Raw genomic sequence first — 27390 nt, forward strand, 5'->3', positions numbered from 1 at the left:
GCCAAATCTCCAATCCAATATATTTATCACAGGACTTTTTAAACTGGCAACAACATAAAAAAATATGAAATATGCAAACCAGTAGGTGAGAACAAAAAAGACATCTGCCGTTTTCGGAAGGAATATTTTTAAATTGTCCCATCATTTTGGCTGAGTTAAAAGAAGAAGAAGAGATTGGATTTATACCCCACCCTTCACTACCCAAAGGTGTCTCAGAGCGGCTTACAAACTCCTTTCCCTCCCCCTCCCCACAACAGACACCCTGTGAGGTGGATGGGGCTGAGAGAGCTCTGACAGAAACTGCTCTTTTTCAAGGACAGCTGTGCCAGAGCTTGTGACTGACCCAAGGTCACGTCATCAGCAGGTGCAAGTGGAGGAGTGGGGAATCAAACCCGGTTCTCCCAGATTAGAGTCCGCACACCTAACCACTACACCAAACTGGCTCTACACTGCCCTAACATTTATGCTCATCTAAATTTAGGAATTGGTAAATAATAAAAATAAGACTGTTTTAAGTCTCAAAATTTTAATATTATTTATTATTTATTTATTTCATTCCATTTATATCCCGCTTTCCCCACACACAGGCTCAGGGCGGTTTACAAGGCACAAAGTGCAATAAAAACAAACAGATTAAAACAACTGAAGCTAAAAATTCACAACAGGATACATGAAAGACTAAAACTATACACTCCCCATTGCATATCAGGAGGAGGTCAGAAGGTCAGGGGGGACGCCATGGACCGCGATGTTCCAATTACTCCCTCGGCCCAACCCGGCGGTCCTACTCCGCAGTTATACGGTGGTGGTAGTGGCGGCGGCTGCTCCTACTCAAAAGCCTGCCGGAAGAGCTCCGTCTTACAGGCCCCGCGGAACTGTAAAAGGTCCCGCAGAGCCCTGATCTCCTCCGGGAGCTCATTCCACCAGGTAGGAGCCACCACCGAAAAGGACCTGGCCCTCGTGGTAGGTAGCCTGGTCTCTTTAGGGCCCGGGGTCACTAAACAATGTTGTGACCCCGACCGAAGTGCTCTTTGGGGCCTATATGGAGAAATGTGAGAACATATGACCCAGACTATTTTATCTAAATAATCAATATTCTCTTATTAATCTTTACTCTGCTTTTGCAATGCCTTGTCAGTCATCAAAAGCCACCATGAGTTACATCTGGCAGTCCTGGTAGCAGGGAAATGAAAAAGTCACTTTGGAGTATCTCTGAGACACACAGCTAGGTACCTCTTGGAGAGCTGTAGCATTTTGTTTTCTCGATGCCAATAGTTTGATAGGTTTTCCCCAAATTTTCCCCATGTGAGCTGCAGACCTGTAGAACATGAACCAAGCGTGGAGGGTATTGGAGAGGGAGGGAAGAAAATGTATAGGAAATTAGGACCCAATGAAATTACCATTTTCTGATTTCTAAAAGTCAATGGCCTATTATGCATGAGTGTTTTTCCTTGCTTCCACCATGCATGTCTGTTGAGTTTCCTTTGTCATTCTGCATTGTTTTTCTTCCCTTCAGCGCTCAGTTCGCTTTCGGGTTCCTGTTTCCCCGGGTTTTCTCAGAGTGCTTTTGTGCCGATTTTTCCCTTATTTCACTTCCAAGCTGAAGGTAATTCAAAAGCATACAGATTCCCTCAGATACCCTCAGATTCCCCCCCCGCCCTTTTGCCACCCCTTGAAAGTCACTACCTGCCCACATCGAGGTTGTTCCACCCACTCTGCACCTTCCTCCATCCTCCCCCCTTCATCAATGTATAAGCTCCATTTCCCCCTCATTTTTATTTTTTTAATTTTTTTGACAGGCAATGAGTCTAGCGATATGAGACTATCGCTAGTCTTGGATCCCTGAATTAAAAATGTAAACGATGGAGGAAAGTTTAAAAGGAGCTGCACGAGGTTTATTTCCCTGCTGGTACTGACTTGAAAAGGGGATTGGAGAGGAGGCAAATGGCAGCGTCCCCACTGCAAAAAAAGAAAAGAAAAAAGAATTCAGTGCTGCATGCAAACAAAATAAAAGGGGGGATCGTCAGCATGGAATGAAACTGACATGAGATATAAAGAGAGAGACACTGGGATGGGAAGCCTAAATCTTTGAAAACATTTTTCCCTTTAATGCTTTAGTGAACAAAGGTTTTTTGTTTGGGGGGGGAACCGTTTTTTTAATGGAATTTTATTAGTTTATATATAAAAGGGGGGAAAGGGAAAAGAAGGGAAAAGAAAGAATACAGAGTTATATATATATAAACACCAATTTGATGTTCTGCATGCAAATCTTCTCATAAAAGTTTCACAACAATTATAACCATTTTTTTATTGTTCTTCATTTAGTCTTAGTTTCTCAGTACTTATGCTTTAACCAGTCACAGAACACCCTCCACTGGCATTCTGATGACTCGATTGTTCACTTTCTTCTGTTTAATTCTAATTGTAAAATAATGGAGACTGTTGCAAAATGTTTATATTATGCAATCATTCGACGAGGCTTGAATAGCCAAGTGTAAGTGACTGAAGCATCCTAGTATTTTGCTGTATTTCCATGATGTTTTGTGCTTTCAATGCCAATAAAGATTTTATGTGTGTTTGAGAACACCCTCCATGGGTCCCATAAATTCTTCTTCCATTTTTCCTTTTAATATATTTGTCAATCTGTCAATTTCAGCACATTCCATAATCTTCATGATCAACTCATTAAGCTCTGGGATTTTCAATGTCCTCCATGTCATTGCAAATAAGATTCTAGCTGCTGTTATAACATTTAAATTAAAGTATCTATGGTTTTTATCTAAGTCATCTGGTAAACAGTTTAACAGAAATATTTCTGGTTTAAAAGCTATTGTAATATTCAACACTGATTATAAAAGAGTATGTACTGCAACCCAGTATTTATGAACCTTTTTACATGTCCACCACATATGATAGTTTGCTCCAACATGATTATTACATTTCCAGCATCTGTTCCTCAAGTTTTTATACATTTTAGCTAATCTATCTGAGGTTAGGTGCCATCTACAGAACATTTTATACAAATTTTCTTTAAATGAATGTCAGAACCCACAGCCAACAACATAGTACACTCTTATCAGGAAAGGTAATACTTTATTGAAGAGCTATAGATGCATTAACATAGGCACTGTTAAGAATGATGGCTACCCATGGGCCATAATAGGATATAGGGTATTCGTATGCACCCCCCCCACACTGCCCTGGCCAATTAGCCATACTCCCGCACGCGGGAGAAGGTGCTCCGGCCGTTTGCGCTGAAGCTGGGAACCAAGCTTGCTCCCACGGTTCCCTTGGAGCTAGACATCAACATCCCACCACCTGCAGAACTTAGAGATAAGCGTTACAGCAGCGAAGAAGCACAGAAGGAATGCAATGGCAATTAGAATACAACTGACCTCCCCAACCCCCATGGCGGCATAGCTGACAATGAAACAGATTTAGTCAACTTGATATTCACATTCCATATTTCACTCCATTGTGACAAGTCTATGTTATAACCTATTTCTTTAACAATTTCATCCTGCATTTTCAATTGCATCAGTATACCATATATTTTCTTAATACGTTTCTCTTTTGAAGTACATAATAATTTTTCAAATGCACCTTGTTCTAAATAAAATCCATCTGTTTATCCTTACTATATCTAGATTCCACTTGTACTCTAGTCCACCAATATAAATTTATTTCCATTTTCTTTAATTCTTCCTGAGACTTTAAATTATTTCCATCATCTAGCAATTGTGCGTATCTGATAACTGCTTGTTTTGAAATCAATACTGGTTGAGAAAAAGCTTCCACTGGATATACTCATCTTGGAATTTTTAGTATATATCATCAGACGTATATTTTCCCAGGTTGTCAATAATGATCTTCTTAAATGGTTTTAAAAATATTTACGTCCAGAAGCTTTCCCATACCATAGGAATCCATGCCATTCGAGTTTTAAGTCATGTCCTTCTAGAGTCAGCAGCCTATGATGATCTTCAAGTAAAATCCATTCTCTTAGCCAAATCAAACTTGTTGCCCTATAGTAATTCTTCCAATCTGGTACTCCAAATCCAGCATTATCTTTTGTAGCCTGCAAGGCTTTCAATTTAACTCTTGTTTTTTTCCCCTTGCCATATCAAATGTTGTGCCAGTTTATTCAATTTGTCAAAAAAGTTTTGTTTAATATATATCGGAAGGGTCTGGAATAAAAACATCAAATGTGGTAGAATATTCATTTTCAAAATTGCTATTCTACCCATTAGTGATACTTGGAGCTTTGTCCATTTCTCTAAATCTTTTTTAATGTCTTGTAACACTGTATTATAGTTATCTTTCATTAGAGAGCTATATTTTGCTGTAATATTAATACCCAATTATTTGACTTTCTTTTCCAGTTGAAATCCAGTTAGTTCTGCTATTTCACATCTCTGTTTTGATGTCATGTTTTTCTTGATCATTTTCATCTTCTGATAATTTATTTTCATTCCTGCCATTTTCCCATATTAGTTAATCAGATTCATTAGTTGTTGTACTGTCCATTGGATCTTCTAAGATTAATATCAAATCATCAGCAAAGGCTTGTAATTTATATTTATTTCTTCTTATTGACGTCCCTTTAATATGAGAGTCTTCCCTAATAGTTCTTGTCAGCACTTCCAATGTTAATATAAACAACAGTGGAGATATTGGACAGCCTTGTCTTGTCCCTTGTTCAATCCATATATTATCTGTCAAGTCATTATTTACTACTATTTTCGCTTTCTGCTTTGTATATATAGCTTGAATAGCCATTATAAAGTTAGTCCCAAATTTCATTATTTTCATCTGTTGGATAATAAATAGCCAGTTGACATTGTCAAATGCTTTTTCAGCATCCAAGAATATTAAAGCCATCTGTTTCTCTGGATGCATAATATTCTAATATATTTGGGGTGGGGAACCATTTTGGCAGTCTTTGGAAACCTAACATTAAAATGGCAGCTGAGCCACATGAACCTTCTGCAAACCACGGAACGTAAGAATTGCTTGGGATAATGGTCATAATTATAATACCAATGTTTCACCCATTCATTACTACTCATTGCTAGCACTACACTAATAATACCTTTGTAATATTTACAGTTGAAATTATAACTGTTGGATTCATAGTCTAAGATATCTCACAACTGTTTAATAATGGTTACCCCAGTTAATTGTTAAGTGTTAACTTTTTAGAGTTATGTATACTTCTGTTAAACACAATAAAATTTTAAATTTAAAAAAAAGAATTGTTTGGGATCGATTTATTTGAAGGACAGGCTTTAAAAAATTGCCAAGATCACAACCAGTGTGCAGGATCAAATTAGAGAATCACAAAGAGAAAAGCACACAAATTTGCAAGGAAGAGCAGCTTTGCACAGGCGTGCACACACATTTCCAATGATCACAGCTTGCAATGACAATGTCAGTGGGTTCTACCATGCATTCTGTATACTTAACATGTTCCTCCATATTCTGATATTGTGTGTGACGCTTTCCTATTTTTCACAGTGGCCAATAACACAGCAGAGAATCCCCTAGCACTCAGCAACATGGAAAATGGGGCTTCACAGCTGCTTGTCAGTTTCAGAAAAAGTCTGGTCAGTTTCAACAATGGGTTTCCCCCTTTGCCTGGCTTCCTTTCTGTTCCCTTCCATTTAACCAACTAACCTTAAAATACATCTGCAAAACCTGAACCAGGATGATTTAAACGGAAGGTGCTTGCTGGATGCTACTGAGCAGTTGCAATAGGGTTAAAATAGTATAAATTAAAAAAAAAAAAAACCTTGGACACCACCACCCCCACATCGCAAGTGACCTTCCACTCTGATTTAGAAAAGTGCATTTTTAAAAATTGTAGCTACAGAATAAATACACCGGAGGGAAAAGAATGGTACGTTAGGCAGGCACAGAATCCGAAGTCAAGCTTAAAGGCTTACTGCTCTAAAAATCTGCAGTAAGATGTGTGTGAGTAATGGGCCAATGTGGAAATTAGGGCAGCTGCCTTGATAAGCTGGAAACTCTGAGGCTGTTACCTACACGTCAGAACATATACTGATTTAACAACCATGCCTCTTTCCAGGAACTGGAGTTCTGCGTGGGGCATTAGAGATCCTTGACAGAATTCTCATCACTCAGTAGCGAGGGTCAGCTGGCTGCTGACATCAAACTGATTTTTTAATTTATCTATTTATGTTATTTATAGTCCGCCTTTTTCACTGAGGCTCAAGGTGGATTGCACAGTGTAAGTCAAATACGACCAACAGGATGGGACATCCAATCAGCAAAGCAATACGGTTTGGGAAGGACTGCGGAAATCTTGAAACCAAGGAGAAATCTGAAACGTAGCTGGAACAAAGGCTGAGCATTTAAATGGGACACAATTAATGATACAGAAATTACACAGTGGGCACACACAGCAACAGACAGTACATAGTAGTACAGAATTCACAATGTAAGTATATCCCAAGTAGGGCTGCCAAGCTGCGGCGGGGGATCCGTGTGTCGTCACAGGATCCCTGCTGCGGGGGGGACAGCGATATGCGCTGCACCGGTGTCGCCAGACTGTGACGCTACGTGTCGCTCTGGCAACGGGACTCCAAACAGCCCCGTTGCCAGAGCGACGCGTAGCGTCACATCCTGGCGACGCCGGTGCAGCGCGTATCGCTGTCCCCCCGCGGCAGGGATCCTGTGACAACGCACAGATCCCCCGCCGCAGCTTGGCAGCCCTAATCCCGAGATATGTAACATCCCCAAGATTATTTCTCCAACACAGTTGTTAGAAGAGAGTCTGAAGGCAGATGAAATGGCAATAGAACAGGGCTTTATTTCACCTGGGTAGATGCTTGGAAAGGAAACTAATAACAGTGCATTCCCGAACAGAGTTCGGCCTTTCTAAGCTCATTGACTTCAGTGGATATAGAAGGGTATAATACCCTGTAAGACTGTTATGTACTGGATAGGATACACAGGAGAGTGATGCATGCCATTTGAAAAATGAAAACTACTTAGGGTTCCCAGCTCTGGGTTGGGAAATACCTGGAGATTTTGGGGGTAGAGCCTGGGGAGGGTGGGGTTTGGGGAGGGGAGGGGCCTCAGCAGGGTATAATAGAGTCCGCCCTCCAGAGCAACCATTTTCTCCAGGGGAACTGATCTGGATCATCTGGAGATCAATTGTAATAGCGGGAAATCTCCAGGGGCTCATGATCCCTGGAGGACGGCAGCCCTAAGGCTACTTCTGGGCATTTCCCCCTTCACAGAAATGCATGTGCTAGCCAGGCTCATTATTAAAACAACAACACTGAAACCAGTGATTGAGTTATGGGGAATAACATATTGCCCTTCATGACATTTGTCAGCCGCCATCAGTTTCCCCCCCCCCCACAACTTTCTAAGAAGAGCAGCTAAGGAGGCAGATGTGAAAGGCAGGGGGAGCTCAGGCCCTCTCCGCCCTCTCAAGGTCACTTGAGCTTTGATCAAAAGGACTTCTACCTGTGTCTGTTCTAGGACTGCCAACTTGGGGTGAGAAATTCCTGGAGGTTTGGGGGTGCAGCCTGGGCAGGGCAGGGTTTGGAGGAGGGAGAGACCTTAGGAGGGTATGATGCCACCCCCAACAAAGCGGCCCTTTTCTCCAGGGCGACTGATCTCTGCAGTCGGGAGATTAGCTGCAACTCCAGGAGATATTCAGGCCCCACCGGGAGGTCGGCAACCATAGTCTGTTCACAAGCCAACCACCATTATGCTGACTACTTTCAGGATTCTTTTTTTTAAATGTCTTTTTTGGTGAGTGTGTGTGCGTGTGTGCGTGCACGCCCCTGGAAGCCATGGTTGACTTCTGGCAACCCCCAGTGGGGCTTGGACATTTCAGAGAGGTGGCTTTCCATTGCCCGCCTCTGTGTCCCAGCCCTGGTATTCCTTGGAGCTCTCCCTTCCAAGTACTTGCCAAGGTCGGCCCAGCTTAGCTTACGAGACTACTGCCAGGATTCTTGACAGTGAGTCTGGATTCGGCTAAAGGATCGAACACAAATTCCAGAGTCTTCCCACCGTTAACAATTTCTGTTGTACCATCGACATTGTCATAATCTCATCACAGCAGTGACATCACTGCCATGATTTCTGTCACAGCAGTGGCTTGCAGCTGCTCTTCCATCAGCGCAGACTGTGGGGCTCCAGTCTCCTAACAAGGCATTTCCCTCTCCATATAACACCATTTACAAGTGAATTATCCAGCACTGTTAACACACAGAATTTTTTAAGTGGAAAAAAGCCAGGCTTACTGTAAATTGCAACAGCGGCCAGCAGATTCAGGAAGCAGCACAGAGGGTGAAGAGGGTGCACACCAAGAAACTGAAGCTGTGGGAGAAGGGTGAACCTGAAAAGCACAAAGCGCCTTGAATTAGCACCTTCAGTTTCTGCACATTATCTCTGAGTGAATGAAGCCACCTGAAGGCTCAGACAGACAACATGAAAGATCCTGCCGCTCAGATCTGTCCATCAAATGTGAATTGCTGCCACATGCAGGCAAGAGACAGGAGTTTAACCCTTCAGCTTCCACTTGGTGCCTTTTACAAAACATGCCTTTTATCTCACTGCTTTTCATTCAGACTTACCACCAGTGTTTCCTCTAAACTGAGTTAGTGCGAGCTAGCTCCCAGTTTTTTAGCCTCCAGCTCACACATTTTTGTCTTGGGAAAGATGGCTCCAGAGCAAACCGATTTATGCAGTAGCCAAATCGCTCGCTCACCACTTTAGTGTTGGTCACTCACAAAGTAGAATTTTTGCTTACAAGACTCCACAGCTTAGAGGGAGCATTGCTTACCACCTTCACTCCCCAGTCAGGTTCAGGAGAATAAGTTCTGCAGCTTTAGCGAGGCTAGGCACAGCTCTGATTGACTAGTACCAGCAACGTCACGGAAGCCTCACTCCATCAAGCCTGGAGCAATTTTCCCAAGCTATTCTTAAAATGAGCATGATTTCATTTTCTTGGTACAAATAAGCAGAGGAATGTATGTTTAATTTAATAAACACACATGCAGAACTTAATTTTTTTTTTTTAAAGCAGACAAGCCACCCAAGGCATGGGGAAAGTGGTGTGAATCAGCATTCTATTTACTGATTGTGGACATAGGAGGAGGCTAGGCTCACCCTGTACTGGAGAAAAATGCACAATGTCTCCAGGATGGGGTGTGTGTGTTGTCTTTTGGTCAGTATTTTGGTATGCACCCACATTTCATTGCTGACTAAGAAATGCTAGAGTGAACTAAGAGCAAGAGTGAACAGGCATGGAGGATCAAGGAATTGTTATGGTATGCTGATATTTCAGCCACACCCACTACATATATAATATTGTGCACATTACACACACACACCTCAGATCAAATGGTCATAAGGATGAAAGCAGCTTTTGCCAGACTGGGTTCCAAAACAGGCCAGATTGGCCCAGGAGTCCTGGAGATTTATTTTGCCTTCCTCTGCATGCAGAACAGGGATCGCTGCGGGACTGGGGGGAATGGGAGGTAGTTGTGAATTTCCTGAATTGTGCAGGAGGTTGGACTAGATGACTCTTGAGGTCCTTTCCAGTTCTATTTTCCTGTACCTCACAGGGTGTCTGTTGTGGGGAAGGGAAGGGAAAGGAGACTGTAAGCCGCTCTGAGACTCCTTTGGGTAGTGAAGGGCGGGGTATAAATCCAATCTCCTCCTCCTCCTCCTCCTCCTCCTCCTTCTATGTGGTAGCAGCTGCAGCATTTACATGCTTTGTGTCCCTCCCCCAGCCCTGAAATCTCACTGTAAAAATACTATAAAGCCCAGATGCCACAGAACATAACCCTGAAAGTTGAGTGATGGCCCCCAAGTTATATACTTCATCTTCTGGGCATGGACCTAGGGGTCACTGGGGGTGTGTGGCAGTGTTCCCTCTAAGCTGAGTTAGAGTGAGCTAGCTCACAGTTTTTTAGCCTCCGGCTCACACATTTTTCTCTTAGCTCAGGAAAGATGGCTCCAGAGCAAACTGATTTATGCAGTAGCCAAATAGCTTGCTCACAACTTTAATGCCAGCAGCTCACAAAGTAGAACTTTTGCTCACAAGACTCCACAGCTTAGAGGGAACATGTGAGGAGAAGTACTTGTGAATTTCCTGCATCGTGCAGGGGGTTGGACTAGATGACCCCAGAGGTCCCTTCCAGCTCTGTGATTCTATGGATCTAAGCTTTGTGGCAGAGCGGGAACTTGAATCCAGGTTTCCCACCCACCCCAGTCTTAATGGTGCCACCACTCTGACCCGGGATCTACCTGCCAGTATTTCCCCAGTACTCCTTGCTTGTCCCCTCTTGCTCTGCTGGCAATGTGAAAAGGCTGCTCTGTGGAAATCTGTGCCGCATCTGCCTCCCACCCGAAAGGCGGAGAGGGCAAAGCAACTGGACTGTGTGATCAAAAGAGCAGAAAATCGCTGAGCTTTGTAGAGAAGACGCAGCTGACATGCCATTAAGAGCACCAGCTCAGCTGGGAAATGAGAGCTCCTTTGGTGCGCTCCTGAATCGAGGATAACGAAGTTCAACCGTCAGCTGACAGCTGTTTTCGAGGGAGAGAAACCCAAAGGGAGAACTGCCAGCAGTGGCACCTGCAGCCTCTCGAGATAATTCCCCTGCAGGGTGACTGGGACAGAAGAGTATGTGGAAGTCTGATTTTGACTCCATTTGTACCAGCTTGGGCAACAGTTCTCTGTAGTGATATGACTCTCCAGGGGTCATTTCCTAGAAAAAGAGGTGCAGGAGCTCATTTGTATAACTCATTTGCATATGCCACACCCCCTGACAAAGGGCAGGCATGTTTAGAATGAGTTAAGGCATATGCAAATGAGCTTAAATCTCCTCCTTCCCTGAGTCTCCCCGCAAAAGCGGAGAGGCTCAGGGGGAAAGGCAGGCATGTCTGCCCCCCTGCCCTTCCCGTCTCCAGCCAACCGGCCGCAGCGGGCTGGCTGGAGATGGGAAGGGCAGGGAAGCAGACATGCCAGGGTTTCCTGCTCGATAAATCCCCCCCTCCCTGAGTCTCTCCATGGGCAGGGGGCAGGGCATGGCCTCCTTACTGCCAGAGCACCACTCTGGGGCGCTCCAGAAGGAAATGACCCCTGTGACTTTCCAACAACAAGAATGTTGCCCCCCACAAAGAGAAGTTTAGGAAGGGAGCTGTGTTGGTCTGCAGTAGATCAGCGAGATTTGAGTCCAGTAACACCTTAGAGACTAATAACATTTTCGGGTATGAGCTTTTGAGAGTCAACGCTCCCTCTGTCCGAAAAAGATAAAAATCTCAAGACGAGTAATTTGGGGCCCAAGGACCGCACCACCGATCCTTGATCACTGTGGCCCCCCTTGCCCCCCCAAGCAAGCAAAAATGCCCCAAGTGAAAGAGCAGCTTTACGCTGGTTTTACTAGTTTTTTAAAAAATCAGCATGCTCAGCACCAAAGGGGCAAAGCAGAAGGAATTCTGGGAGAACTGCGACTAGATCTTCCCAGCATCTTTTAGATGAGAGCCAGTTTGGTGCAGTGGTTAAGAGCACGGACTCTAATCTGGGAGAACCGGATTTGATTCCCCTCTCCTCCACATGCAGCTGCTGGTGTGACCTTGGGTCAGTTACAAGTTCTTTCAGAGCTGTTCTCTCACAAGCAGTCCTCGAGAGAGCTCTCTCAGTCCCACTTACCTCACAGGATGTCTGTCGTGGGGGGGAGAAGGGAAAGAAGATGGTAAGCCGCTTTGAGATTCCTTTGGGTAGTGAAAGGCGGGGTATAAATCCAATCTCCTCCTCCTCCTTCAAAAGAAGTTGCTGCTCTGTTCTGTGTCTCTCTCCCCCCCCCACTACAGATTTTGACTATGGCACTGGAGGGCAGACGCTTAGCCTTTCCCTCCCAAGTGGTCTCTCCCTCAGGGTGCAATTAGCCCTGGGACAGAAAAGTAGCATTTCCTCTTTGCTTAACTTTTTACTTTTCTGGAGGTGAATAAAACCCCAGAGGAAGGTCTGTTTCAACAAATGAAACCGTGCATAGGTATGCGTGTGTGTGCATGTGAAACCCCTTCTCCCCTGTTCTGTGGTCTGATTAGAAACCACAATCTCCTTGTGGCTACCCCAGTGTGAGGTTAGTGATTAAGAGTACCAGGATCAGGGATACCCAAGTTCAAATCTGCATGCAGCATCAAATTACCCTGGGTGACCTTGGGTCAGTCACATATTCTCAGCCTAACCTACCTCACAGGGTGGTTGGAGGAAAAGAACTACAAACTCTGCTCCGAGGAGGAAACTACAAACTCTTCCCTGGAGGAAGAGACAGAATAAAAATATAACTGATATTCTTTTTTTAAAAAACTGGGAAGATCTGATTACAAATTTTCCAGCATCTCTGGTCTGGTTTATCCCTCAAGAAACAACGAAACGTGGTAGAGGAATTATCTTCTGCCTCTACACCATGAACTGTTCATACCGCCATTTGTTTTCTAGTTGTAAGCCACTGCCGTTGCTGTATTAATTAAGAGTGTTCTCACCATATGGGTTCCGCATAATGAGGCGAACTCAAATAAGGAAAACATTATGACCGTCATGCAATGTCGAGGAGCTCTCTGTGTCTCTGTTTGATGGCTGCAGAGCAAAACAACTTTCCTGCACGGAGCTCGGTTATATCCCAGGGGTCTTTGAGGAGACAGCTGTGCTGAGAAAAGCAGGCTGATATGTCCTTCTGAAGCCAGTCTCACCAAAAGGTGGATGTAACGTAGCAACCTGATCCTGGAGCAAGATGTACTCACCGCTCAGAACTGGTGTGTAGGTGGGTCTGGCCGTGCTTTCCCCAAGGGGAGCCTCGTAGATGCTCACTCGGGCTCCGTCTAGGGCCAGATGCAGGCTCTGGAGCTGCGGATCACTGAGCCACTGGCGCTGGGACTCTGTAACCATGGCTGCGTTTTCCGGACCCAGGTTTGCTATTTGTTCTGGGGAGAGTTCCTGAAGAAGTAAAAGGAAAAAAATCATAAAATTGATTTCCCCCTCCCGGACTATTTTATTCAAAACATTTCAATGCCACCTTTCCACCCAAATAGGTGGAATGGTGGTAAATATAAAAAAACATTAAAACAGCATTAAAATAAAGTACGTACACAAGAGCTGTATCCCTCTAGGGCCAAGTTATCCAAGCACCATGCCTCTTGTAACATTATGACATCAAATTTCCTCATAAAATTCTTAGCGTATGGTTCCTTGGATCTAGCGGCCCAGCCCATGACATTCCATGATATTACAGTAATCGTGTTTGGGGTGTGTGTGTCTTTTCTCCCGTTGGCCCACTGGCAGTCAATCTGCCTCTATTGCATCCGGAACCCTTAAAGGATCTTGGAAAACACATCCATTGTAATTGTGATTCCACTGTCTTTGGTTGGTACCCTCAAGATTTCCTAAGCTAGAGTCGGGGATTCTATGATCAGGGCCCTTCCCCAGGGTAATGTTAGTTCCGATTCCAAATACTTCCTCTGTCCTCCCTAGTTTTTGATTTAAATACAAACCTTTACGCCTGAGATCTCCCACTTCATTAACATCATTTCTCTGTTTAATCTCCCCATTCTTATCGTCACCCATTATCATCTTATCCTCGAATGCCTGCTTGGTAACTCCAATTAAGCTTTTGTAAACCCCTCCCAATCTTGAGATTATGGCCGACTGATCTTCTATAGGGAGGGAGGGATGTGAAGTTTTGTAGCAACTTTCCCCCCCTCCATATTTTCAAGCCAGTCATTATCCTCTTCAGTGCACGGCTTCTCAGGATAACAGGAAGAAGAAGCTGTTGTAACACTGCATGTAAGAGGATCTGGAAAGGAAAGAATTAAGAGAATTCTCTCTCTCAGGTACATGTGGCAGTTGGCCCCACCCTCTCACCGGTTTATTGTTGAGAGTCAGTTTGGTGTAGTGGTTAGGAGTGTGGACTCTAATTTGGGAGAACCGGGATTGATTCCCCACTCCTTCACATGCAGCTGCTGGTGTGACCTTGGGTCAGTTACAAGTTGTTTCAGAGCTGTTCTCTCAAGGAAAATTCTGGAAAGAGCTCTCTCAGCCCCACCTACCTCACAGGGTGCCTGTTGTGGGGTGGGGAAGGGAAAGGAGATTGTAAGCCACTCTGAGACTCCTTCGGGTAGTGAAGGGCGGGGAATAATTCCAATCTCTTATCTTCTTCTTCTCTTTGGCCATTGCTTGCCTTCTGACTCATCTTATATAGGAACTCTCTTCTCTCTCTTACCTGGGCTGTAGCAAGTTAACCTTTTTTGAAGTTAATCTTTCCATAATAAGTCAAATGCACCTACATGAATATGTCACATAAGATTGGCTTCTATTTTAGTAAGTAAAAATTCTTTCTCTTGTTACCATTGGAGTCAGATCATCTTTGTAATTTGTTTGAACAGCATTAACTGGGAAACACGGAACCGAGAAATGTACTAGCAAGCCATTAGAATTAATTCATAGTGATGTCCTTGGACCAGTACAGTAACATCAAATGTTGGAAATAGATATCTTTTAATCTTTCTGGACTATTTCTCAAGGTACTCAGTTGCATTTCTGCAGAGGCCAAAGAGTGACGCTCACAAATTCCTCAAGAGACACGTCGCTATGGTTTCGAACAAGTTTGGAAGAAAGCTTCAAACGCTACAGACAGATAAACGCTGGTGAGTTTATACCACATCACACACAAACCTTCTTGGCAAAAGAAGGCATCCTGCGCAGGAAATCAGTGAGCTTTACACCTGAGCAGAACAGCACTACTGAAAGGAAAGGGAGATCTTTTTTCGAGATGTGCAAATGCACGCTCATGGATGCAGGCCTACCCAATGGTGGGGCAAAGCAGCCCAGACAGCAAACTGTCTCTGGAACTGACTGCCCACAAGAGGGAGCACACGTACACCTTACCAACTATGGCATGCCAAGGTGCCAGACATGGGACACATTAGAGTACTTGGCAGCAAGGCCTTCGCATTTGAACCCAAGGGGAAAAGACAAAACTAGAACCCAGAGAAAGTGTTTTTGTAGGATATTATTCTAGAAGTAAGGGGTGTAGAGTGTTGTACCCAGAAACAGGTGAAGTCTCTCTCAGGCACGTGATTCTCGAGACGAAAGCAGAGCCAGTAGAGCAGGGGCTGCATCATGTGACTCTGAAAATGCAGATGATCAGTACCAGCTCTTGGACCTTGAGCCAGTGCAAAATGATAAAGCACCGGAACAAGACACACACCCTGAGAAGGCAGATTCCAAAGCAATTGTGCCAGACATTCAGAGCAGTACAACGCAGGAAGAGGAAGCAAGTGAGAATGAGAAGACCGGTGGGCTGGAGAGCACTGTGACCGCAGATGAGAATCCAGGACCACATCTCTGATGCTCATTGCAAGTTGTAATGTCATAAGTATTCTGCATGTGTGATGTGTATGATCATGCCAAGCTAAATGACAGGTGTCTGAGAAAATGACAGTCCAGGTAACCAGACCAAAGCAGTTCTGGCTGGTGTAAAGCTGAGCTGTATCAGGGTGACTCAGCAGTAAGCTGATTGGCTGGTCTATGTATATATGTGTGTATAGTCTGTACAATGTAGCTTCTTCTTCTGTGAGAGTGTATGGCGAAGCACTTTGTCCATGAGAGCTGTGTATATGTAAATAAATTCACTGTATATAGTTTACCACAAAGAACTGTGTCAGTGTGGTTCACTGCAGTGGAATCTCAGCAGGGTGCAATTGTGATCTTTGACTGAGAGCTGACCTGGTGATGCAAGCTGTGCACCACGCAACAACGCATACCAGCCTTGCGCTTGTCCTACCTCGCAAGGCTGGTGTTACCATCTGAACCTCCTACCTGGAAGGAAGTAGAACAGGTGCCAGCAGCCAAAGCCAGTAGGTGGAAGAAGGCAGCACAAGAGGAGATTGATGCTCTACACACACACACACACACACAAAAAGTGGACCTTGACGAAGCTACCACCAGGAAAGAATCTTTTTGGACGTAAGTGGGTGTTTAAGGTCAAGCAAAATGCAGGCGGAAATGTGGAATGCTGCGAAGCAAGATTAGTAGCTAAAGGCATCTCACAAAAATATGTTCAGGACCTTGATTAATCTTTTGCACCGGTTGTGAAACATAATACAATCAGATTAGTTTCGAGCACAGTAGTGTCCAAGAAGATGCAGGTCAAATATCTATTTTATTTTTTATTTTTTTAATCCCCCTAAGAGGAGTTTTTTATTGTTATTTTCACAAGACTACAAACTATAACTGAAAATATAGGAAGGGAAACTACATCTAAGGAGAAAGGAAAGAAACCCACTAATAACTAAAACCCCAAGATTGGGAGATCAATACATCAGCTTATCTCAATGTTAGTCTAAAATGCTAGTAATACATTGAACATAGTCAGTTATGCTAGGTTATTTATCTTTTAACCATCCATTTATCTGTTTCATGAAACTCTCAAAGCATCCCAAAATTATTACAGAATTTTCAGGCACAATTCAGAGTCCTTCAGCACGTACTCTTACACTGTAAATTGTTAAATGACATTCGAGTGGAATTTATAGAAGCCCCCCCTTAGGTTGGTAGCAGGCCAATCGGATAGAATCAAGGTACAATTTCTCCTTGCTTCACGAGATCATTGAACTGACCGCTAAGTTTCTCCATGGTTTTATAAAACGGAGGAGTGACCCTGATCATATTAATGATTCTTAATTTATAAGTCTAAAAACTTAAGTTTAAAAGTTTAGAATGCCAATTTATTTTATGATTCAGGCATCTTTTGTATGGTCAAATCTAGCTTGTGACAACTTGAGTTAGGCCTGACATAGCCACGACTATCTATTTTATAATTTCTTTTGGATTGTATTATTGGAGGACCAAATTTGCTTTCTCCATTTGCAGTTGTAAAAGTTGTGACTCTTCCGTAGCTTGTTTCAATTCCAGCTTTTGCACCTTTTTCTTAACTTTTTTAGTATTGGCGTCCATTTCCTTCACCTTCTCGGCCATTTGCTCCGTTGCCTTTAAATATTTAGTCAGTTGTAGCTGCTGTGAAGCCAAACTTTGACCTATTGTTGACAATTGTTGCTTGATATTAGTCATCTCGTCCAGCAGAAGGCGCAAGGAGTCTGCCAGCATTTTGGAAAGTTCAGTGGTCTCTTCCGTTTGAGGACTGCCCACTAGTTTCACTTTCAACAGTTTTCCTTATCTGGTTTCTTCCCCGCTATCTTTTTGGATTATTTATTTTTCTTAAAGTTGCTAAAGTCTCTGAAATTCGCCCTTGCGCTTATCTGCGCTATGGTAAGTCTCTTAAAACAGATTTAGACACTTATTCTTCCGCTCCCCCCTCTTTAGTTTCGTGTTTTCGTTTATGCGTTTGGGGGGGCCCCTCCCCTGCTTGCTTTGCGTCGCTCCTTAAGGGGGGCAGCTTTCTTTTTAAATCCTCATCTCGCTTCAACCCGACTCACAGTTCGTTGCCAGCCATCCGGCCATGCTCGGCATCCATTTTTCTCACCCGATCTCCGACGCTTGTCCCGGTCAGCAGCTCTGAATCCATGCGGACACTCAGCAGCAGGACTTTCGGGGTGGAGGAGTGCCTCAATTCCCCGGCATCGCGCCGGCGAAGAGGTCGCCCCTCAAAAGCCCCATGGCTAGGAACCTTTTCCCCAAGGCTCCGGGGGGGTTGCAACCCGTCGCACCCCCTCCTATACACTGGTGTGCAGATTACATCTCCGGGACATCCGGGAGATGTGTCTGCCTGTGTGTCGCCATAAATTGGAAGTCCCAGGTCAAATATCTAGATGTAAAAGACATCATTTCTTCCTGGGGAGATCCAGGAAGATGGAGCAGCCAGAAGGTTTTATAAACCCCAAACTACCAAATTTAGTCTGCAAACTGCAAGAACGGGCTGTATGGACTAGAACAGCCAGCACATCCCTGGAACAAAAAATTGCACACAATGCTGATCGTGCAAGGCTTCAAGCAAGGAGAAGCGGATTCATGTATGCACACTAAACACAAAGATGGACAATGTGATTTTACTCTCAGGTATGTTGATGACTTGATTCTCGGTTATGACAGGCAAATGGACTATAATAGTGTGGTATAGTGCCTAAACAGAGAAGTAGAAGTTAAGGACCTAGGAGATGTTTCTTACTACCTGGGCGTATAAATTGAAAGACAGACAGATGGTTCATTTCTCCTAAACTAGAGACAGAAAATAATTGAACTCTTACAGACGTTAGGTCCAGAAAATGCCAACAGAGTGGCAAGACCTATGGAAACTGACTTTCTTAAGAACACCTGAAGACAATCAGTACAGAACTGCTATAGGAAAACTTCTATACCTAAGCATCACTAGCAGACCAGAAATTGCAACCAGTGATGGGATCCTTAGTAGAAAGACAAGTTTGCCCAGCAAGAAAGAGTGGGTTGCAGTAAAAGGGGGGGGGGGACCTTTAGATTTGAAACTAAAATTGCCATACATCACTAATCCAAAATTACTTGGTTACACGGATGCAGATTGAGCAGGAGACAGCTTAGACTATAAATCCACAAGTGGGTCCTCTTTCCTGTATGGAGGTGGACCAGTAGAAAGCAAATGACAGTAAGTTTGGCTTCCACAGAGTCTGAATATATAGCATCTGCTGAAGCATGCAGAGAACTGTTAACCGGCTAGACCAGTTACTAAAGGACTTTGGAGTTGATGAGCAAAAGCTGATTCAACTTAAAGAAGACAACCAGGGCTGCATTAAGATTTCTCAATCAGAAAAAATGGCTGCAGGCACTAAGCACTTTGGTGTGAGGTTTCACGTAGAGCATGACCTAACTGAGAAGGGCATAATGGAGATGGTGGACGACATCCTGACCCAGCCTGTATCAAGAGACAGATTTCAGAAACTATGAGATGAGCTGAAACTTGAGAATTCTTCCATACAAGGTGAAGAAGGTGTGTTGGATATTCTAACTCCGCATGCAAGAGGATCTGGGAGGGAAAGGTAAGATCTCTCTCTCACACACACACATACACACATGGCAGTGGGCCCCATCCTCTCATCAGTTAGATGTTGAGCCTCTTCGGCCATTGCTTGCCTTCTGTTTCATCTCATATAGGACCTCTCTTCTCTCACACACACATCAGCTTGGAGTTGTAGCAGGTTAACAATTTTTTGAAGTTGATCTGTTCACAATATGTGAAATGTACTTGCACGAATAAGTCATGTAAGATGCGCTTTTATTTTTGTAAATAAAATGTCCTTCTCTTGTCACCATGGAGTCATATCATCTTTGTAATTTGTCTGAACAGCTTTCCCCCCCTTAACCTGGAAACACGGAGAATCGGGGATCCTGTGAAAAAGCATCTGTGCTTCCAAGGCAAGTGATAATTTTTTACACTTAATCCAATAGAAGCTTGGTTATTAGTCAACAAAGCTAAAGGGTCTAATAGTGCGATTTTGAGGAGACTTAGGCCTGTTATGTGCTGACAGTTTACTCCGGAGAATCTGAGCTGTCAAGCCTTTAAACTTGACTTAGGATTTGTGTGCTGGCCGCATGCACCATTCTGTTTTCTCCAGCGTATCTATTTTGTAGTCTGTGTATTTATTCTGCAGCTACAACCAAAACCCACATTTTTTTGCTTAATTGGGGTGGGAATGTCACTTGTGACGAGTGGGGGATGGAGTCCAAAGGTTTTTTCTCATTTACACAGTTGCCCTATTGCAGCTGCACAGTAGCATCCAGTAACCACCTTCCCTTTGAATCCTCCTTGTTCAGTTCCGTTAATGAAACTGACTAGAGCGGCCACGAAGCTCCCTTTTCTTGTTGCCAGTGGATTCTCTGTTGTATTATCGGACACTTTGAAAAAAGGGAAGGAGTCGACCCAATGCCGGTCTTCCCCCTCCTTTTCAAAGCTGCGAAGTTCCCTTTTCTTATTGCCGAGCTCTAGTGGGGAGGGGCGCCAAGCTGGAGCCCACTGGCAGGCATATTAGGTGGCGGAACATATGGAGCTGTGTGAAAATCCAATGGGAGGCCTGGCCGGAGGTGGAAAGTTGAAAAATCAAGATGAGGGGCAGGTGCAGTATGGGCAGATGATGTTAAGCCATGGGGATGGGCGCCAGGAGGTGTGGAAGGTGAGGATCCTAGGGTCCAGTATGCAAAATTGGGGGGGGGGTTCTAACAGGAGATCTAGCACAGTAGGGGGGTGGAAAGTTGAAAAACCAAGACAAGGGTCAGGCACAGCAAGGGCAGCTGATGATGCCAAGCTGGGGGAGGGGTGGATGTCCAGAGGTGCGAAAGTCGAGGGTCCTAGGGTCCAAAGTGCAAAGGGGGGGGAGAAATTGTGTGTGCAAGAGCCCCAATCAGAGGAAAAGTGGCGGGGAAAGGGCCAACAGGCAGCCAGGCAAGTGTTTGTGGGGGGAGACCTTCGATTAAACTTTGAACATGCCACTTCTAGCCAAACCTTTTAAAGCATTCCCTACCAATGATTTTTTTCTTCAGCCATCCAAGATTAATGGAAAACTTATATCACTAGACTAAGCACGCTTGTTAAAAAAAAATTAATGATGGAAAATTTAAGCCATAGTTGGACCTTGTACAGCTATGAAGGGTGGAGAACCACTAACGTTTTGCTTCAACATGACTACCCAAGAGTAAATACAGATTGAAGAATCTCCTAGTTCAAGAAACATGTCCAGCAAGAAACTGACCAATAAGGACTGGGAGGAATGCCCTCAATGTGGGCAGAGGAGAAAAATCCGATGGAATCTGTATACTTTTGAATCACCTTCAGCTTGGAAGTGAAGCAAGGGGAAAGACCGCCACAAAACTACTCTAAAAAACTTCTGGTAAACAGTGAACTGAAAGCAAACTGAGAGCTGAAGGGAGGAAAAACAATGTGGAAAGGAAAAAACCCTGATGGACGTGCACGGTGAAAGTGATGGGAATGCAGAACGACAAAGAAAACCCTTAAGGACATACATGGTGAAAGCGAGGGAAAACATCAACGCATAATAAGCCTTATCGGATAAATATCCCAAAGTGACAGAAATGGTGGCAGAGTATTTGGCTAACGTCCTGTTGGTAACTACCCCACTCAATCAAAGCCAGGGAACTCTTGATTGAGATATTATCTCTGAACTTAACTGAATAAGCCTTACACTCTTCTAAATCCACTGAAGTCAACGGACTGAGAAAGATGTAACTCTGTTTACGATTGTCTTGCAAAGTCTAGGGGATCTTGTAGCTACAGAAGAGGGGAAAGCAGGTACACAGAGATACATGCTTACACACAAATCTTGCTTTAAAAGCACTTGTCAATGTCATTTTAGTACAGAATGACATTCACATTTGTTGATATTCATATACTTCATTTATAGTCTGCTTTTCTCTCCAACGGGAACCCAAAGCGATTTACAGCATCGTTCTCTCCTCCTCCGTTTTATCTTCACAACAACCCCACAGGATGTTGCCTTACACTGAATCAGACCATCAGTCCACAAAGGTCAGTATTATCAACTCCGATTGGCAATGGCTCTCCAGGATCTCAATTGATAGCCTTTCATGTCACCTGCTACCTGAACCTTAACTGGAGATGCTGGGGATTGAACCTGGAACCTTCTGCAGGCCGACCTGATGCTCTACCACTGAGCCATGGCCCCTCCCCCAAAAGGCTGGTTAGGTTGAGCGTATGTGTGCCTGGTCCAAAGTCACCTAGCAAGCTTCCACGGTTCTCCCAGATTCTAGTCTGATGCTCTAACCACTACACCATGCTGGCCTTTTTCAAATGTCATTATTACATCATTCTTGTTATCAGTTAACTGTTTATTGCATTTGACATCCCGCCTTTCTGATGTGATCAAATTCTAGGCAACATGCATGGAGGTTCCTCGGTGGCCCCCCATCTCAGCACTGACCAGACCCAGACTGGCCTGGTTTCAGCAAGCTGGGCTGCACAGTGCACCTTCTTAACATACCTTGTAACTCATGGCTTTGCCAAGCATTATCTTTCCTCCATAGATTCCTCTCTTCTCCCACACACAGTTTGTTGGCAGTACGGAGCCCAACTGGGTTTGAATATCTTTTTTTTTTTTAATTTCTAGTTCTCATGAGTGTGGAGATAAACTATGGGATGCACCTACAGTATGTTCATAGTGCAGTGACATTGGGGATTCATCTTCCATTTGAGTCATTGTTGATTTCTTAATTTAATGGGAGATACTAACCCGGCAATTACGGCTTCAGTAGCAAGGTATTTAGCAACTGTAATAGCATTGAAGCGTAAATAGTGGATACCATTGAAAAGCTCATATTTATTTATCTTAATCATTTTAAACAATATGTTTGGAATGTTCTATACTGATTATATCCTACCGATTTTGAGAAGTTCACTGCTTTAACTTTGTTTTGATGTTTAATCATAAACTGTATTTTATACATGTGCTTGAGACCTTTGGTCATGTAAGCCGAAAGAAAGAAATGTGACACTGGGGATTCAACTGAGCCTAAAAAGAGCCGCAGGACATGGCACAGGGTGGGGCAATATAGATCATGGCCACAATGCTGGGGAAGTTATTTATTTATTTATTGCATTCGTATCCCGCCCTCCCCACACGTGGGCTCAGGGCGGGTGACATCAAAATTTCGCTCTTCCCCATTTATGCCATTTCCCTGATTGAAACCTCCCCCTTGGAGGCTTGCAATGGAAAAAGACAGGCACAATATAAGTGCCTGCCTTTCCCCCCATAACAGGGCAAAAAGCAGTCGGGGGGGGGCAACCCTGTAGCCAGAATTTTTTGTTGGGGGGGGTAAAGTGGGGGCAAATTGGACCTGCTGGCTGCGGATGGGGGTGAATTTACCTCTGCCACCAGGAGCTCCATCTGTGCGGCGGCTTGCTCCAGAACACTTCGATGGGAGCCTGAGCCATGGGGGAACTTGAGCTCAAGTTCTCCTACGGCTCAGGCTCCCATCGGAGGGGAGAGAGAGGGGGGTGGAAGCAGGAAGCGAGGCCGCCCCTCTCCCTCCCCTCCTGCTGGCTCTGGAAAAAGATAGGCACATTTGTGGGGGGGCACTGCCCTTGTCAGCCGGACACATTTGTGGGGGGCATTGCCCTTGTCAGCCCCTCCCCCCGTGGCCTGCTTGGGGGGGGAATGGCATTTTTGATCAGGGAAAATCAGCATGGGAGAAGTGGAGAGTAAAACCCTTCCCCCAGCACCATGACTCCAACCCCCCCCCGGGAATCCAATCACAGATTCCCAGGTTTCCCACCTGTAGTTTGCCTGTCAATGAGGAGGACAGAGAGGGAAATACGCTGGTTTAAAAACAAACAAACAAACAGATTGGTTTTATACAGTCCTCAGTTCCTGATGATTTCTCCTCCTCGCGCATTCCCTTCCTCACTCCTCCCGCCTGGCTTTCAAAGTCAAAGCCATCTGTCTTCATTCTCGCTTGCAAAGTGCGCCGTTATGCAAGTGACACTAAAATGAAAGGACGTCAAGCCCTGCCTCGCAACCGGATCTCTCCATCCAGGGCGAAATAATCTACTATGCGTGGCTGTATTATTAAGCCCTTTTAAAAAACCCGAACCCTGTCATTATAACTGTACAGCAATTATCTTTCTGCACAGAACAATGACACCCATTTGTGATAACTGACCCTACAAAAGCTTTTCTGCGGCACTCTTGATTTTGCAAAAGATTCTGGCACCCCCTCCATCGCAACATTTTTAAATTTTGCTTTCCCCTGAGATTTCCAAGGCTTAATTTGTAAAAAGTTGCAAGACTGAAGGCTTCTCGGGATGTCATGCCCTTCAAATCCCAGATTACGTGGGGGTGGACTCCAGTTATTCACCACTGAGAGGAAGAGAAGGTTTCTGCTTTAATGCACTCCCTTTACAATGCTTGACATGTTCCTGTACGCAGCCATTGAGGTGAACAGGGCATCAGGCTTGGATCAAGGAGAGCGGGGCTTAATTCCCCCTCCTGGATCACTGAACCACCCTGAGCCGGTCTCCTCCTGACCTATCTCACAGAACAGGCATGGGGATGAAAAGAGAGGGGGAGGAATTTAATGTGCTATCTTAGGTTCTTTTGATAAATAAAAATGTAATATGCTAGCCTTGTGCTGATCTGGATGGCCCGGCTAGCCCAAACTCGTCAGATCCCGGAAGCTAACCAGAGTTGGCACTAGTTGGTATTTGGATGGGAGACCGCCACGGAAGTCCAGGGTCGCTATGCAGAGGCAGGCAATGGCAAACCCCCTCTGAACATCTCCTGCCTTGAAAACCCTGTGGGCAGCCCCGTAGCTAGGGAATTCTTTGGAAGGGGGCCTCGGGGGCCCCACCAGCTAATTAAATGGAAGTACAGTGCAGGTGGTAAGTTGGAGCACTTTGAGGGCAGCCCAGGAGGGAGGGGGCCCAGAAGAAACACTAGGGGGCCGGGCCCCGTGGGCCCCCATGTTAGCTAAGGGCCAGCCTGTGGGGTTGCCATAAGTTGGCTGCAACTTGATAACACTTTACACATAATATTCTATGGCAGTGGAAAGAGTCCAGTGGCCAATTTCTAGAGAAAGATGGCGGAGTTTCCTCTAATCCCAAATGGTTGTGATACTAACAAAGCAAACTTCGCACATGCCTGGGGTCTTTGTCACGAGTATGCTTGTGTTCCCGGACTGACCCCTGTCACTGGTCGTGGTCACACGGTCATTTTGATTGGTTTTCACAACTGTTCCCTATCGCATTTTAAAAGGGCTGATCAGACAGCCGATTCTGTCTCCTGTATCGAAGTGGACTCACCCCCACAGTCCTCCCAGTTTTCTAGCGCATTTTCCGACACAATGCAGCTTGTGAACAGTGAATCAGCTTTTATTTACAGTTCAGAAGAAATCAAGAACGAGACAAACATACAGAGCAACAGGCTCTCACTTAAACAGTCCGGGCTTGGGTAGCCACGCCCACAAGTCAGATATTAACCAATCACTATTTACAGATAAGGTCCAATCAGAGTGCTTCCCTCCATAACATTGTGCTGCTCTGATTGGTGGATTTACAATCCCGTCCAGAATACAAGCTCATCCAGAACTTAATACATAACACCGACACTGGGAAAATCCAGTACTTTCCTACTACTTGCGCTGTGAGCCCGCAATTTCTCCTATCTGGACAGCCATCTCTCGCTATGAATGCGATTAGGTCATCTGTATGTCCTTCTTGCAGTAGTTTCCCCCCCCCCCAGCTTTCACCATTGTGTGCATGGCCAATCCTGTGCTGAATATATTAAATGCGTGAACACTCAAGTGCACATAAAACAGTGCTTGGTTACACATTGAGCATGTGCAAAGAATTTTTTTTAAACGTATGCCATGCTGCCACTTGGGCTGTCTGGACGGTGCCTGGAGCCTTGTTGTGCAATGCAAGTGGTTAGGCAAAAGATGTGTGGTCATCTGAACCTGCTAAAAAAATATCTCCGATCAAATCTACAGTAGAAACAAATTGCGGTAAGCTTGCCTTGTGACCACACCCATTCAAACAGGGCACCCTAACTGTGGGAACCTTAGCCACTTTAGGCAAGATTTCATCCCAGATTAATGTAATTTTATCAGGTAAAACTGTTCTTATTAGATAACAAATCATTAGAATTCACAGACAGAGAAGAATATGTAGATTAAAGATATGGACTAAGATCAAAAGGCGCATTAGGGGAGATCCACTTGACCCAACAAGAGTTTGGACTTTCCAAAAATATGGGTCCCAGACTTGCATCACAGGAAAACTGCTAAACTATCCTTCTGTTTTTTTAAAAAAATAATTTACATCACATGAAGCTGCCTAATACTTAATCGGACCCTACATCCATCGAAGTCAGCATACTCTACTCAAGCCCAATCTGCATCCAGCATCTGCTCCATTGTTTTACCAAACCCACACTGGAACAGAAAAAGATGCGGCTCAAAACTACATTCAAATACACTGGGCCAACGCCATACTGACTGCAGAGTCACCCCTGAACGACCATAAAACGACCATAAATCTATTCAGACAGTTCCATAAAACCGAGAGACCAAACGAAGTGAAAGTGGCCATGCAGTCTAGACACTGCCATAAAATCCGACAATCAATCAAAGTGAAAGTGGCATGCAATGCAGGGGGGAATTTCTGTTCCAGTATGGGTTTGCTAAAACAGCGGAGCAAATGCTAGATGCAGATTGGGCCACAGACTGGCAGTGGCCCTCCAAGGTCTCAGACAGAGTTCTTTCACATCACCTACCCGTCCAAGGCAAGCAGTTTCCTCTAATCCCAGATGGCTGTGATAAGAACAGAGCACCCACACATGCCTAGGGTCTTTTAAGTGGAGATGCTGGGACTGAACTTGGGACCTTTTTGAACCTGGGACCTTCTGCATGCCAAGCAGATGTTCTACCACTGAGCCATGGAGGTACGGGAGGACTGTAAGATGCTAAAATAGCCCTGTAGCCTTCAAGTGAGCCCATGTGCATATATTACACATAGCAATCTTTGACTGTGATGCAATATCTTTCAAGAACTTCCCATGAGAGCTGGTACAGTAGTTAAAACTGTTGTTGTTCAGTCGCACAGTTGAGTCCGACTCTTCGTGACCCCATGGACCACATCACGCCAGGCCCTCCTGTCTTCCGTCATGCTCCGGAGTTTGCTCAATTTTATGCTTGTTGCCTCAATAACACTGTCTAACCATCTCATCCTTTGCCGTCCCCTTCTTCTTTGACCTTCAGTCTTTCCCAGCATCAGGGTCATCTCCAGTGAGGGCTCCCTTCTAATTTGGTAGCCAAAATATTTGAGCTTTAGCTTCAGTATCTGGCCTTCCAGGGAACAGTCAGGGTTGATTTCTTTTAGGATTGACTGATTTGATCTTCTTGCAGTCCAGGGGGCTCTCAAGAGTCTTCTCCAGCACCATAATTCAAAAGAATCTATTACTTGGCCTTCCTTGGTCCCTGCCACACGGCAGGGAAAACACCGGCCAAAGTGCGGCTAATTAAAGCCGTACCAAAATAGAGACGCCACGGCGGGATCCCACGGATCCCCTGAGCCGCAGCGCCATTGCTCCCCGGCACGATCAGACGCCAGGGAGGAAGACATGGTCGGGAGGGGGAGGCTGTCGAACTGCGCATGTGTGAACCTCCTTATCTCTCCTTGCTGTTCTCTGGAAATCTGCATTCAGCTGGGTAAATCTTTCCTTTTCACCTTTGCCTAGTGGTTTTCCCAACTTTCTTCAGTTGAAGTCTGAATTTTGTGATGAGTAGCTCATGATCTGAGCTACAGTCAGCTCCAGGTCTTGTTTTTACTGACTGGATAGAGCTTCTCCATCTTTGCCTGCAAATTATATAATCAATCTGATTTCAGTATTGCC

At 44.7% G+C, this 27390-nt stretch overlaps 1 protein-coding gene across 1 annotated transcript in view; it reads right to left on the bottom strand.

The window, feature by feature from the left end:
• Window positions 1-8301: 8301 nt before the first annotated feature.
• OTOA (otoancorin) overlaps window positions 8302-27390 on the bottom strand; it is a 90527-nt gene continuing 71438 nt past the window's right edge. The window contains exons 26-27 of the mRNA XM_015426187.1: window positions 12793-12985; window positions 8302-8377 (exon numbers count right to left, since the gene is read on the bottom strand). Coding sequence (XP_015281673.1) covers window positions 8310-8377; window positions 12793-12985 — 261 coding nt within the window. The 3' untranslated portion in view covers window positions 8302-8309. The remainder of the gene's footprint in view (window positions 8378-12792; window positions 12986-27390) is intronic.

The sequence above is a fragment of the Gekko japonicus genome, unplaced genomic scaffold (genome assembly GCF_001447785.1).
Source record: "Gekko japonicus isolate JY-2015 unplaced genomic scaffold, Gekko_japonicus_V1.1 scaffold384, whole genome shotgun sequence".
NCBI lineage: Eukaryota > Metazoa > Chordata > Lepidosauria > Squamata > Gekkonidae > Gekko > Gekko japonicus.